This window comes from Lytechinus pictus, chromosome 4 (assembly GCF_037042905.1).
Source record: "Lytechinus pictus isolate F3 Inbred chromosome 4, Lp3.0, whole genome shotgun sequence".
Lineage (NCBI taxonomy): Eukaryota > Metazoa > Echinodermata > Echinoidea > Temnopleuroida > Toxopneustidae > Lytechinus > Lytechinus pictus.
The window spans coordinates 15,118,895-15,132,067 of NC_087248.1; the positions used below are offsets into that span (position 1 = coordinate 15,118,895).

Below are 13,173 nucleotides of genomic sequence, written 5' to 3' on the forward strand. Positions count from 1 at the left end.
AATGTTGGCAATCATAACTCACTGCGATCTGGTTGCCGCACCATCACTTTACTTCTTATGCATATAGCTATTCCTCAATTCAATCACCAAAAAGGCTATTTCAAGGATTTCTTTGTCGCAATATTACATCTTATATTTTCATCAACCGGATAGCACAGATCGAAAAGTGTGAAACAATTATTGTCTAAACATGCCAAATGACGTCATCATCGTCACTCCTGAACGGTCATGCAGGACTGGTAAGTTGGGACCATGAGCTTGATGTTGACGAATGCTTCTGCTCCTCCGTGTCTCTCGAGGACTTCCAAGGTCTCCTGGATCACGTCGCCCACGTTGAAGCCCTTCTGCTGTCCGTATTCGATCCCATCACCAGAATTGACTGGGGGGGGGGGGGGGAGGAGATGGGAGATATGGTGAGGATGAGCAGACGCGGAGCCGGGGGAAGAAGATGAATTATCATACCCCCCTGCCCCATTGAAGGTAAAATGTGTACACTTCATTTAGTTGAAGAAAACATAATTATGTACACTCTTTATTAAAGGGTTGAAATAATCTGTACTTAGGTCTATATGACTTGGCAAACGATTCGCCAACTATTTCAATCCCAATATAAACGTGCGGTCTAGCTGAGTTTTACATTATCTTAATCAATGCTATGGAAATGCTACAGAAAGTTAATTTGAATAAAAAGAGAAAAATTCAACAAGCATAACACAAAAATTTCATCAAAATCGGATATGAAATAAGAAAGTTATGACATTTTAAACTTTCGCTTAATTTCACAAAACAGCTATATGCACGATCTGGTCGATATGCAAATGAAGGGACTGATGACATCACCAACTCACTATTTCTTTTGTATTTAATTACATGAATTTTTCCTCATTGTCAAGTGAAACGAACTTTTATTTCTCCCTGAACATGTAGAATTACCATTGTTCTAACATTTTGTGGTTCAGTCAAGTTGGTCCTTAATATATTGTCAAATCTATACAAATCGAAATGTTGTATAATTCAAACAATAATAAAATAAAAGAAATAGTGAGGGACATCATCAACTCTTTCATTTGCATACCACCGACCTGTGCATATAACTGTTTGGTGAAAAATATGCGAAATTTTAAAATTTCATGACTTTCTTTATTTCTTATCCGATTTTAATGAAATGTTCACCTTCATATGCTTTTTTTATTTTTCTCTACTGATTCAAATCAAAAATTTTCTGGGGTGGACATGACCTTTAAGGAAACTGCGTAAGTAACATTTTATTCTTAACCTATTGACTACTAAATTCTGTAATTCCAATAGACTTTGTACATGTATCACCAGGTTCCAGTTGGCAATGGGTTAAAACTCACAATTGTTTCCTCGGAAGATGTTGAGTACAGGTAAGATTTGACGGTAATACGGCACCAAAGCCTCGCCGACAAACTCGCCAGAGACTGCCAGTTTCTGGAGGGCCTTCAATGTGCTACAGATGACCCGCCTATCTCTCGTGTTCAAAGCATCTGAGAATGAAATAAATTAAGGAACCCCAACATATGATTTGGAAAGCAATATTTTATCCTCATATATTTATTCCTGTCTATAATCACAATTACTGTGATGATTTGGCTAGAAATTACAATTCACAGTTCACCCAACAATTAAGACACTCGTCAACATGCATTTTAATCCGCATACAGTTCTGACTCACAAATCTATATCACAAATAGGCCTTTTGGTCCTGATCAGTGGCGGGTCCATGGGGGGGGGGGGCACATACGACCAGTGCCCCCCCTTGAGAGTCATAAATCAATTTTTGTTATATGAATATGCCGTCCTAACACAAATGTGCCCCCCCCCCCCACTTTGAAAGTCACAGCATTTTGAATTTTGAATGGCCTATATAGTCTGTCGTTCGCACACACTTGTCGAATTTTCCTCGGGAAAATGTAGGCCCTACTCATGTAAAAAAAAATGTAAATCTTTTGGTCTCCTTCAATTATAATCATTGCATTGTCCCAGTTTTATTTGGGACGCCCCCCCCCCCTCTGTAAATCTTCTTTCTGTACATTTTGTGTAATTATACAGTCTGTATTTTAGTTTTAGTATAAGGTTGCTTTCCTTTCATGTCCGTTTGTTAATTCTGGCTCAATATTTTTTGGCATTAACTTTATTTCTTTAGGATGTATTGAGGATTCAAGCCTCGCGCTTATTACATAATATTGTCTCTCTATGATTTATTTTCAATACATGCCATTCAAATGACCTATCCGATCCCTCACGCTGGAAAGAACACATTGTCATAGTGTGATCACAGTGTGTTCACATAGTGGACTGTTATATGTGAAAATATCATGAAACACACTGTTAAATGCCTACATCTATAATAATGTGAATTGATTTCACCATGTCCATGATTTCATACTGTCGCTACCTCTATGGTGTGGATATTTACACTATATAGTCATAGTAGATTAGCGATGTGAATACGAGATTCACACTGTTGAAATGCCCAAATTTAACAGTGTGAAGGTGATTTCATATTGTGTTCCACACTGTGTCACACACTATGTCCTTTCCAGTAGGGTTATTATTATTTTTTATTTATATATTTTCATACTGTGGACACCTTTACAGTGTGGCTGTTCAAAGTGTGTTCACATGGTTGACTATATGATTATGTGATTCACACTGTTGAAATGCTCAAATTTAACAGTGTGAAGGTGATTTCACATTGTGTTCAACACTGCGTACACACTGTGGGAGACTGAGTTATTTATTTCCAGTATAGGGATGTGTGTATGGAGTGAGGGTGTGTTGAAATGCTGAAATTTAACAGTGTGAAGGTGATTTCACATTTGTGTTCAACAACACTGCGTACACACTGTGCATGGGAGACTGTGTTCTTTATTTCCAGTAGGGATGTGTGTATGGAGTGAGGGTGTGTTGAAATGCTAAAATTTAACAGTGTGAAGATGATTTCACATTATGTTCCACACTGTGAACACACTGTCGAACAATGTGTTCTTTCCAGTAGGGATATCAGGGCATCAGGATGTAGGTCCTATTATATTACCTTTGATGGGTATGATGAGCTGAGGGATAACGGGAAGTATCTTTTGACCGCCATGTTCCAACATGTCATTGATGCCACGGCTGGCGAAGAAGTCAAAAGGATGCTCAGTTTCTCGAAGTCCCTCGAAGAATAGGGGAAGATAGTGGTGATAATCCAACTTCTCGATTTCTTTCTACGGATTGAAATCGAGATCGAAAGTCTTAAATTTCTACGAATCACAAAACAAATCATATCTTATCAAGTGATAGTGAGAGGAATGAAATGATGGGAAAATAAAAACTAGAATACAAAAAATAGAGTCTTTGCCATGTAACTCGATTAAACCTCTTCAACTCGGAAAATATCGTCACTTTTTTAGGTAGGTCATCTTGACCAGCCTCTCCCCGCGGTAAATACCATTGGCGTCAATCAAATATCAATAATATTGGTTAATATATTCGATCACAGGCCTGATTCATAAAGAAAAACGGAAGAAGTTTTAGATTATTTTCCTGAAAATTGCTTCGAACTGCCATTTTGACCGGGGGAAAAACTATGGACGACGTCTAACGTTCATAATAAAACACGATTTCTCTCTTATCGGTTGAAGGGACTTCGTCATGTTCGTGGCAGATTTTTTTTTTTTAATAAGCTTTGAGGTGATGGCAGATATAATATTTTACCTTCACTAGGTGACTCTATTTGCCAAACGTTGTCGTGCTATAGAGACCCTATATAAAGCTATCCATTTGCCTACCTTCCAAAATATTTTGTTGCCCATGCCGTAGTGCTCCATAGCAATGGGCAGGTCACCCCTCTGATACAGTTTTCTGAAGATAGTTGGCTTCATCTCCCGTGTGCTGGTCGCTGTTTCGTTCAAAAACGGCTTATTCTTTCCCTCATGGGGCCTCTTGCGTGGACTTACTTTTAATTCTGACATTGTGCAACACAATTATATCCAGAAAATGCAATATTAATGAAAATAAATTTCAAATTTTAAGGGATCGACAAAATTTTTTACTCTTTCAATCCATTCCACATGTTGAATATATTAAGCGCGCAAATTTTAGCGCGCACAATCTTTTGTGCGCGTAGAGGTCTCCGATCGAATTATCGCCCTACTTATTTTGATACTGATAAACAAGAACACTTTTTTTGTCCATTTTATTATCAAATCTATATGGCAGTGAGTCCAAACTTCGCGCGTGTCCATACTTCGCGGACGGTCATTATCTTAAAAAATAGCCAATATCCTTAAAATCTGACATCATCAACGTGAAAAGCGACCTAAAATTACCCTTTGGTGTAAGTTTCTTTAGGATGAGTTCAGTATTCATGAAAATATTGGCAAAAGATCGGCAAATTTGTCACCGTTAGCGCCTAAAATTACCCTTTGGTGTAAGTTTCTTTAGGATGAGTTCAGTATTCATGAAAATATTGGCAAAAGATCGGCAAATTTGTCACCGTTAGCGCCCGTTTTGAAGAAATCTGATATTCTCAACAAGCATCACGATATCACCATTTTGCAAGCAGAAATCATCAAAAATGTGAGTTAAATGTGGTACTAACCAATTCTATAGCATTTTGCCATCAATCTGATATAAATATTTCACTTTTTGAGCTTGAGTTTTTGCTTAAATGTCCACAAAAACTTTGGTCCGCGAAGTTAGGTCACACTTTTTCTGAACGTTCTCCAGCACAGCGCGCATTCGCCGATCGGAATAGAATTTTGAGATCGCGATACCGGCGAATTCCCTTGACCTACTTTACATTTTCGTCCATGATTTTATAGTTTACGATCTTGCCGTCAATGTGGTAACTATTTCTTGAATTGGTTTTGTATAATTTATGAATATTTTGTGAAAAACTTTAAACCTGATGAGTATTTTTGAAAAGTGCGCGAAGTTTGGACACCCCATCATACATTGACATCAAACATTGCGAAGAAAAACATTTGGTAATTGGAGCTGACATATAATAGCAAGGCCAATCTTTTAGGGTCCACAAAAGAAAATTTACATAAAACAATCACACTCATTCACAGAAACTCCCGTGTCTTTCTCTCTATTCCTACAATCCTAGCTCTTCCCTCTCTTTCCTCTATCTTTGCAAAAAAATTGTGTGAATTAGTGATTTATATTTATATGAATGAATGAAGTACATTTATTTCCAATAATAAAAGCAACAATACATTTTATAAACTTGAACAAAACAATGGAGGTAGCAACTCAGAAAGCACAGCTTGTGATGAGTGCACCTTGACAAAAACAATAGTATACCCAGTTGTTGTGTGTCCGGACAGGTTGTGTGTCCGGACGATCAATTTTAGAAAGTCATTTGGAAAAATTTGAAAGCGAAGTTTCATAAATTTTTAGTACAAAATGTTAGGAAATATTATAAAGAACAAAATAGAAGATGATTACAAGTATTGAATTCATATTTTTAGTGTAATCCAAAGACAAAAAAGAAGGCTTCAAAAATATAAAGTGTCCGGACACCCGACCCCCCATCCTACATGAAAGAAACTTATCTAAACAGAGTATAATACAAAACAAGGGGAAAAGTGGGGGGGGGGGCAGGGCAACTTTATATTAAATACTTGTATGTCATTTGAAACAGAAAATAAATCGTCAAACCAATCACCCCACAACTAAATATATAAGGCAAATCACAAAATGTAGGGACCAGACGTAAGTTTTTTCTTAAGTTTTTTCTTAAAGTTATTCAAAGTTGATGCATTTCTGATGTCTGTAGGTAAATTGTTCCACTTTTTTGGACCTATAAAACGAATATTATGTTGATAAGAACAAATCCTGTGTCTTGGCAAATGAATCAAAGAAGAGGAGCGTGTATTGTATTTATATAAATTATGATTTGTATCAAACAATACAGAAAAATTAGCAGGCATAAGCCGATTGATACACTGATAAATAAAACACATTGTTGGTAGGTTGTAATTTCTTCCGTAAAGTAAGCAGTTTAAACTCTGAGTGTAATGTATCAACTTTAGATCTTGGGCTTGCTCCAGCTATGATTCTAACTGTTTTATTTTGTTTTGTAACAAGTTTCTTTATAGGTTAGACGGAAAAGTACTACCCCAAACTAAGTTACAGTAAGACAAATATGGCAATATGAGTGTGGAATACAACATTCGCAATATATAAGCTGGTAAAAAGTAACTTAATCTGGATATAATACCAATATTCTTTGATATTTTCTTCTCTATATTTTGTATGTGAAATTTCCTAGTTAATTTTGAATCAATGGTTACACCAAGAAATTTTGTTTTTTCAACTTTAGGAATCTCAATGCTATTCATTTGTAATTTAAAACAATCAGTGTCATATTGCTTGTTACGATTACTGAAAAAATGAAGTTACACTTACGGGGGTTGACAGATAGCCTATTTGCCTGGAACCACATGCACAGTTTAGAGAGATTATCATTTACTTGTCCTTGCAAGGAAGTTAAATCTTTACCACTAAACAGTATATTTGTATCATCAGCATATAGTATGAATGATGGGATATTTGACACATTTGCAATATCATTTATGTACAATATAAATAACAAAGGCCCTAACAAGGACCCTTGCGGAACTCCACACACAATTTTCTTAGGTTCTGACAAGCAGGTATTATATTTAGTACATTGAAATCGATTGGAGAGGTAGCTACTAAACCAACTATGTTCTATTCCTCGAATCCCGTAGTGTTTTAGTTTAGCTAACATGATCTCATGATTTATAGTGTCAAAAGCCTTTGACAAATCAACAAAAACACCAACAAGAAAAGAATTACGTTCAAACGCGTCTACATTCTTCTTTACGATATCAGTAAGAGCCATACTTGTTGAATATTTGTTTCGGAAGCCATACTGATAGCTACCCAAAATATTACATTTATCTAGGAACTTGACAGTGCGTTTATAAACAATCTTTTCCAAAACCTTTGAAAAACAAGATGGAACAGATATAGGACGGTAGTTCGATAATTCACATTTATCACCACTCTTAAATACAGGAGTTACCCGAGCAATTTTTAGGTTTATCTGGAAAGATTCCCTTCGAAAGAGATAAATTAAATATATGGCACAGAGGTTTAAAAATTTCTTTTATTATACACTTTATGACACGTGAACTAAAATCATCAATTCCAGAAGCTGTATTATTCTGAAAGGTGTTTACAATACTGCATACATGATTTTAATTCCGGTGTTGGCATTGGTGTTGGTGTTGAACTTTGGATTGCTTCCCTTAGCTCCAAATTTTATTCAGTTTATAAAACTGATGCAGATTCGGGACCATCTTCATTTTATGTTTGGTGTAATGATGGTGTAAAAATTGACCTAACACCAACACCAAAAGGTGAACACTGAACTTGAAATCACCCAGTGGGGCACGCCGCCCCGTTTTGATATCTTTGTTAAGTATATAATTTATGTTTGACTTGTCCAAGGAATTTTCTACGGAAAATTGACTTCAAGAGTAATGACCTTTGACCTCTTTATTTTTTTTTCTTCGTCAGAAATCCCCCCCGTCCTGATTTTATCACTCTTTATTTCCAAGACTTCAAACAAAATGCAAGGGCACATCAGTTATTAAAAAATACGATCACGTGAAAATTTATACAACACTTTATATATTTTTTTAATGTCAAAGCTGAATAAATTCCTCAGTTATAAATACTTAATGGCGCAAAAGCTTCATTTATCAAATAGTGACGATCACCATGACCACAAGAGACGGAAGGACGTTTATGATGCGAGATGATGATGGTGATAGTGATGATGATTATGACAATTTAAAGCTACAAGAATAATGATGATAAATTGATAATGAAAAAAAATAATGGTAAGAACAATAACACATCTAGTATCGAAAAATATAGTCTACCTCGTTGCTTTCACCAACGGTATTTAGTCTACCGTTTGCTAAATTATGCATATTATTTCAGATCAGTCGCCATTGTGTCGAATTTATAAGAGACTTAAAGGGGAATCCAGCCTTGGCCATAAAATGTTGTGTTGGGAAGGAGAAAAATAAATTAAACAGCATTGTGAAAGTTTGAAAGGAATCGGACAACCAACAAGAAAGTTATAGCTGATTTAAATCTGAGATCACTGATACTATGTAGATTTCAAATTGGCAACTGGGTAAGTAAATTATGACAAGGGGCAAGGACAACTTTCCCATAGGCCATGTACTTTATTATCAGGGATTTGTGGTTTTCTCCTAAGTACCCATTCCCCTGGGGCAGTAATCTGAATATAACCCAGGTAGTATATTGCTTTATGTCCTCATGAAAGAAAAATATAATTTGAAATAAAACTTTTGGGGAAAATGACATTTTAGCCATAACATGTATTGGAGTACATGGAAGAGTAGTCCTTGCCTTACATCACTATGACATCCCATATGCGGCCAATTTGAAGTCTCCATGGGTATAGTGATTACCAATATTTACAACTTTTAAAAATTCATAACTTTCCTGTTGTTTGTCCGATATTGTTCAATTTTTCACCTATCATCTTGTCTGATTTTTCTTTTCCTTATAAAAACAAATTTTTATTTGGGTTGGATTCCCCTTTAAAAAACATCAGCGAATCTCCCTGAAAATGTTAGATAACAATAATCAAATACAGCGCGTCCCCAAAAAAATGTCCCTCTGACATAGGGCTGAATTAATTCTAAAATGTGGTAGTATTCTCAAATAAATGTTCATGAGTAGAAAGCTCATTTCATGATCTAGCTTCTATACAAATTTCATTGGTCACGCTTCAGCGGTTTTGTATAAACACTCTGTTATGTAAGAGTGGTGCATTTTAGCCCATTCCAAGTTTGCAGCATTGATGCATTTTTGCATTGTCTAAGGCATATTAACCCCCAATTTTACATCTTGGATCTGAGCAGGGACATTTCCCTAATCATATCCAGGTTCATCAAATCATAAACTTGGGCATGTTCAGACGGACAAGAAACATAAGAATTAATTTTGTTTCATGATTGATAAGGGGAATCAGTGCACCAACTTGGAAAGAAAATTGAATGATGGATGAGTAAAATAAGCTGAAAAATAAAGGGGAATCTGCAAAAGGAAAGGAACTTTACCAATGAAATTTTTTACTTTTTTTCTTTTAAAAAGTTACATTGAATTAAGTTAACCACAGTAGCTTATTAACTTAAAAAGAGTAATGAAAACAAAAATGCAGAATATTAAGCATGAATCAGGCATTAAACAGACATAACCAGTTGTCCTAATCATTGTGCATCTCCTGTTATCAAACATGAAATGAACTGTCAAATTTTGTTTTTGCCCTTCTGAACATGCTCAAGGTTGTGATTTGATGAGCCTGGGTAGGTCATGGAGATTTTCCTGATCAGATCAGGGAAATTCTTGGTAAGAATGTTCAAAGGGGGATGATACAAAACCTGTATGCTAGAAAGAGCAGAACACACAGCAGTGTTGCATGCATGCAAACTTGGAATGGGCTGAAAAGCACCACTGTTACATAATAGACTGTGTATTAAAAACCACTGAAGCGAGACCAATGAAAGTTTTATAGATGTTAGAACATGATATGAGCTTACTAATTCCATACATTTCATTGAGAATAATTTTTATTTTTTGAAGTAATTCAGCCGCGTATCAGAGGGACATTTTTTTGGGACGCGCTGTATAACAAAAAATCAATAAAAAATATAATGTTCTTTAAGTGAACAAGCGCTACCGCACTCCATGTTTGTTTGTTGAAAAGGGGTTTTGGGGACCTTATTAGATAAGACAGCCATTGGTTATGTGAAGAGGACGTGGAGGTGCAGCCCAGGGCCCCGTTGTACAAAGAGTTACGATTGATCCAATCAATCGTAACTCTATGGAAATCCATCAGTGTCATATTTTTTCTACAGGAAATTTGCAAAATGTCCTTTGTAATCAAAGGAGAATACCCCAAATTGTAAAGAAATCAATAAATTTATGGATATGCATTCATATCTAGAATTTTTTTTAACAAACATGCATTTCATATGTTGACTTTGCTGGCTTTCCATAGTTGCGATTGATCGGATCAATCGTAACTCTTTGTATAATGGGGCCCAGGTGTATCTTGCGTGGAGTGAGAATTATCTCTCAATACACCGGAGTATAATATACATTATTATATATATGCCTAATTGGTCTTTATTGCATTTGTTTTCAGACATCATAAAGTCTATCGGTTTTACTGCGAAGTAGAATTAAAGATGTCTAAACGGCGTTGTCTGATTCGAAAGTTTTGTTCGAATGTGTTTTTCCAATGGAAATGTCATCAAGGGGTATTTCGGTGACGTCATTTTCTTTTTGCTCCCTCGCCAGCTCGTCAGCTGCTATTTTGTCATCATAGGCTTTCCTATGAAAACATGGAAAAAATAAAGAATTACCAGAATGACTAAAATTGAAAATAACAAACACATCATCGGTTGGCCTAATCAGCATCTTACATATTAAAAACCGGAGATATAATTCAATTATCACATATGTTTTCATTCTTTTCGTCTGCTAAAAGTTAACATAAAATGCGATATTGATATACATGTATGAAATATATCTGTATGACAGCCATATCAATACTAGGGGATATTCCTTTATTTAGACTGTAATTGTTAGGCCTAGTAGGAATTTGAATTTTTACAGTCATATAATTATGGACGGGCAGTCGTCGATCACCCCTTACTAGTAATTTTTAAAGTGGAGAAAAAAGGAGAAAATATATATTAAGAGAAAGGGAATAAAGAAGGAAAGGGAGACTACCGAAAAAGTTATGAGTCATGTTAATACCCCTATTATACAGTTGAGAACCAAAAAGGTCGTCACCATTTTGCCCTGGCGCCGCCCCTACAGAAATATTAGACAATGAATCAACTTACGTTCCGAAGATTTCCCCCTCTTCAACGGTTTCCGGTAGTTTCTTGCCTCGCGTCTCGGGGAAGAGAAGGGAGAGAAACCCAGCCAAGATGGTGGTGGTTCCAAAGATGATAAGAGGAGCGGGGTAATAGTAGTCCCCTAGGATGAGGATCAGGGGTGAAACAATGGCACCCACACGAGCCATCATTGAACAGGTGCCGACACCAATGCTTCTATGATAATGATTATAATGGAAAGGGATACGGGTGAATTAAATAGAACAAAACATTACTCATTTAGAATTAATTTTGAATAAACGAACAATTTAATTGTTTAACCAAGGTATCTAAAAAAATTATTTAAAAAATTAAAATATCATGATAAAGATAAAGGGTGCATCGTGGTCTAGTGGTTCTGACTTTCGCCTTTGAAACAGAGGGTCGTGGGTTCGAATCGTAGCCATGGCGTGTTTTCCTTCAGCAAGAAGTTTATCCACACTGTGCTGCACTCGACCCAGGTGAGGTGAATGGATACCCGGCAGGAGTAATTCCTTGCATGCACTGACTGTGATGGTAGCTCGAGCTAAATAGAAGCGCTTTGTATCCTCTGGCAAAAAGCGCTTTATAAATCCAGCTATTATTATTATTATTATCATCTTTGATCATTTATTATTTCATGAATTCAAGTCCTCTCAACAAATATTTTTCGTAGGCTTGGATTAAAATGGTTAAACCTACCTACCTGACAGGTGTAGGGAAGCACTCTGCTGAGTAGACATAGACGATGGAATAAGAAGCCGATATGGCTGATTTACCGATCAAGGCAACCGCGGTATTCCAAGCTCCAATTGCTGATGAAAAACAAAGACAGAAATAAGATCAGGGTTACAGAGCAATGCTATGTGGCAGTGGAGGGGGCTTGGGGGCACTTGTTGTGCCACGTGCTTCGCTCGCTCGCTTGCATTTATTGAATCTATTTTTTCCTCTAAAACAAGTCTAAAATAATGGCATATGACGCAACTGCTGAAAAAAGATCAAATAAAAGGCGGGGTAACAAATTGGAAAAAAGAAAGAAAGAAAGAAAGAAAGAGGAAGTGGAGTGTGGGATGTGGTAAATCGGAAATGGGGGTATAGGAGAATACTATGAGAGCAAAGCCTAAGGCATAACCGGTAAGAAGAGGAAAGGAGCGCGAGAGAAATTGAAAAATAGCAGAAGAACGAGATGGAGTAGTGGATGTCCGATCTCTTGCTTATGAGATTCGCAACGATTCCCAATATATTTTTAAGGTTATATTAGGACCTTAAAAAACGGCAAGTTACAACGGTGATATCATACATGTACATTCGAGGAGCTGGCCAGGACGGAGTACCGGAGTACTCAATCCAACTTTCAGCCAATCAGAGACGTGGTGGGGGAGTGGTTAAATCCTAAGACGCCATTTATCCACCTCGTCGATTTCAGTAGCAGACGAGCATTGGTCGAAGAATAATGTCGTACATATAATGGGTTTTCACCTGGGCTAAATTTCTATTTCGATTGAAAACACCACGAATTATATTCGAAAAATAGAATGCATGATTCAAAAATTGTCACTTACGTAGACCGATATTAATGAGGCAAGCAGAGCCGCCAATGATGAGGAAAGTAGCGATACTTGGCCGACGTCCAAAAAAGTCGATGGCGAATATGGCTGCCACGTAACCGACGATCTCGACTGCACCGGACAGGAAGAAGTTCAAGTATACGTTGACACCAAGGTCACCACTGCTATAGGTCAATCCATAGTATACCATGTTATTAACCATCCTGTGGAAAGGGTCGAAATTTTTATTATAGAAGTAAAAAGAAAATAATCTAGTCGGAAATGGGAGTTCCCGTGCACCAGCGGGATATAATTTTTTTAACCAACTTTTTTTGTATTGCTGGAAGTGTCTAGTTAATTAATCCTGATGTTCCCTTGGCCAACTCGTGTCCCATAGGCATGGGGTTCAAAATTGGTAAATTTGTCGGCCATCTTGGACTTTCAAGGAGCCTGTCGAAGGTACCCCTACCCTTATCTGTAGTTTAACTATTGAAAAATCGGGCTTTTTGGAGCCCTCAATGTGGAAAATGGTGTTTAAGCTATATAGAAAGAGCACTCTTATTTTCTTGAAAACACTTGGAGACGAAAGAGTAAGTTTTTCTCTATCAGCTACATCTTAAGATTTGCCCCCCTGTTTTTTTATCTATTATTTATTTATTCATTTATCTATT

General features: G+C 36.6%; 2 protein-coding genes across 2 annotated transcripts; both read right to left on the bottom strand.

The window, feature by feature from the left end:
- Positions 1–212: 212 nt before the first annotated feature.
- LOC129259469 (parkin coregulated gene protein homolog) lies at positions 213–3,980 on the bottom strand. Its single transcript, XM_054897758.2, has 4 exons — positions 3,798–3,980; positions 3,062–3,233; positions 1,359–1,508; positions 213–379 (listed from the first exon to the last, which is right to left on the bottom strand). Exons 1-4 carry the CDS (start codon positions 3,978–3,980, stop codon positions 213–215), a joined length of 672 nt encoding a protein of 223 aa, XP_054753733.2.
- Positions 3,981–7,560: 3,580 nt separating this feature from the next.
- LOC135153881 (organic cation transporter protein-like) lies at positions 7,561–12,725 on the bottom strand. Its single transcript, XM_064098470.1, has 4 exons — positions 12,518–12,725; positions 11,662–11,770; positions 10,944–11,153; positions 7,561–10,426 (listed from the first exon to the last, which is right to left on the bottom strand). The coding sequence occupies exons 1-4, from the start codon at positions 12,723–12,725 to the stop codon at positions 10,285–10,287; spliced, it is 669 nt and encodes a 222-aa protein (XP_063954540.1). The 3' UTR covers positions 7,561–10,284.
- Positions 12,726–13,173: the final 448 nt, after the last annotated feature.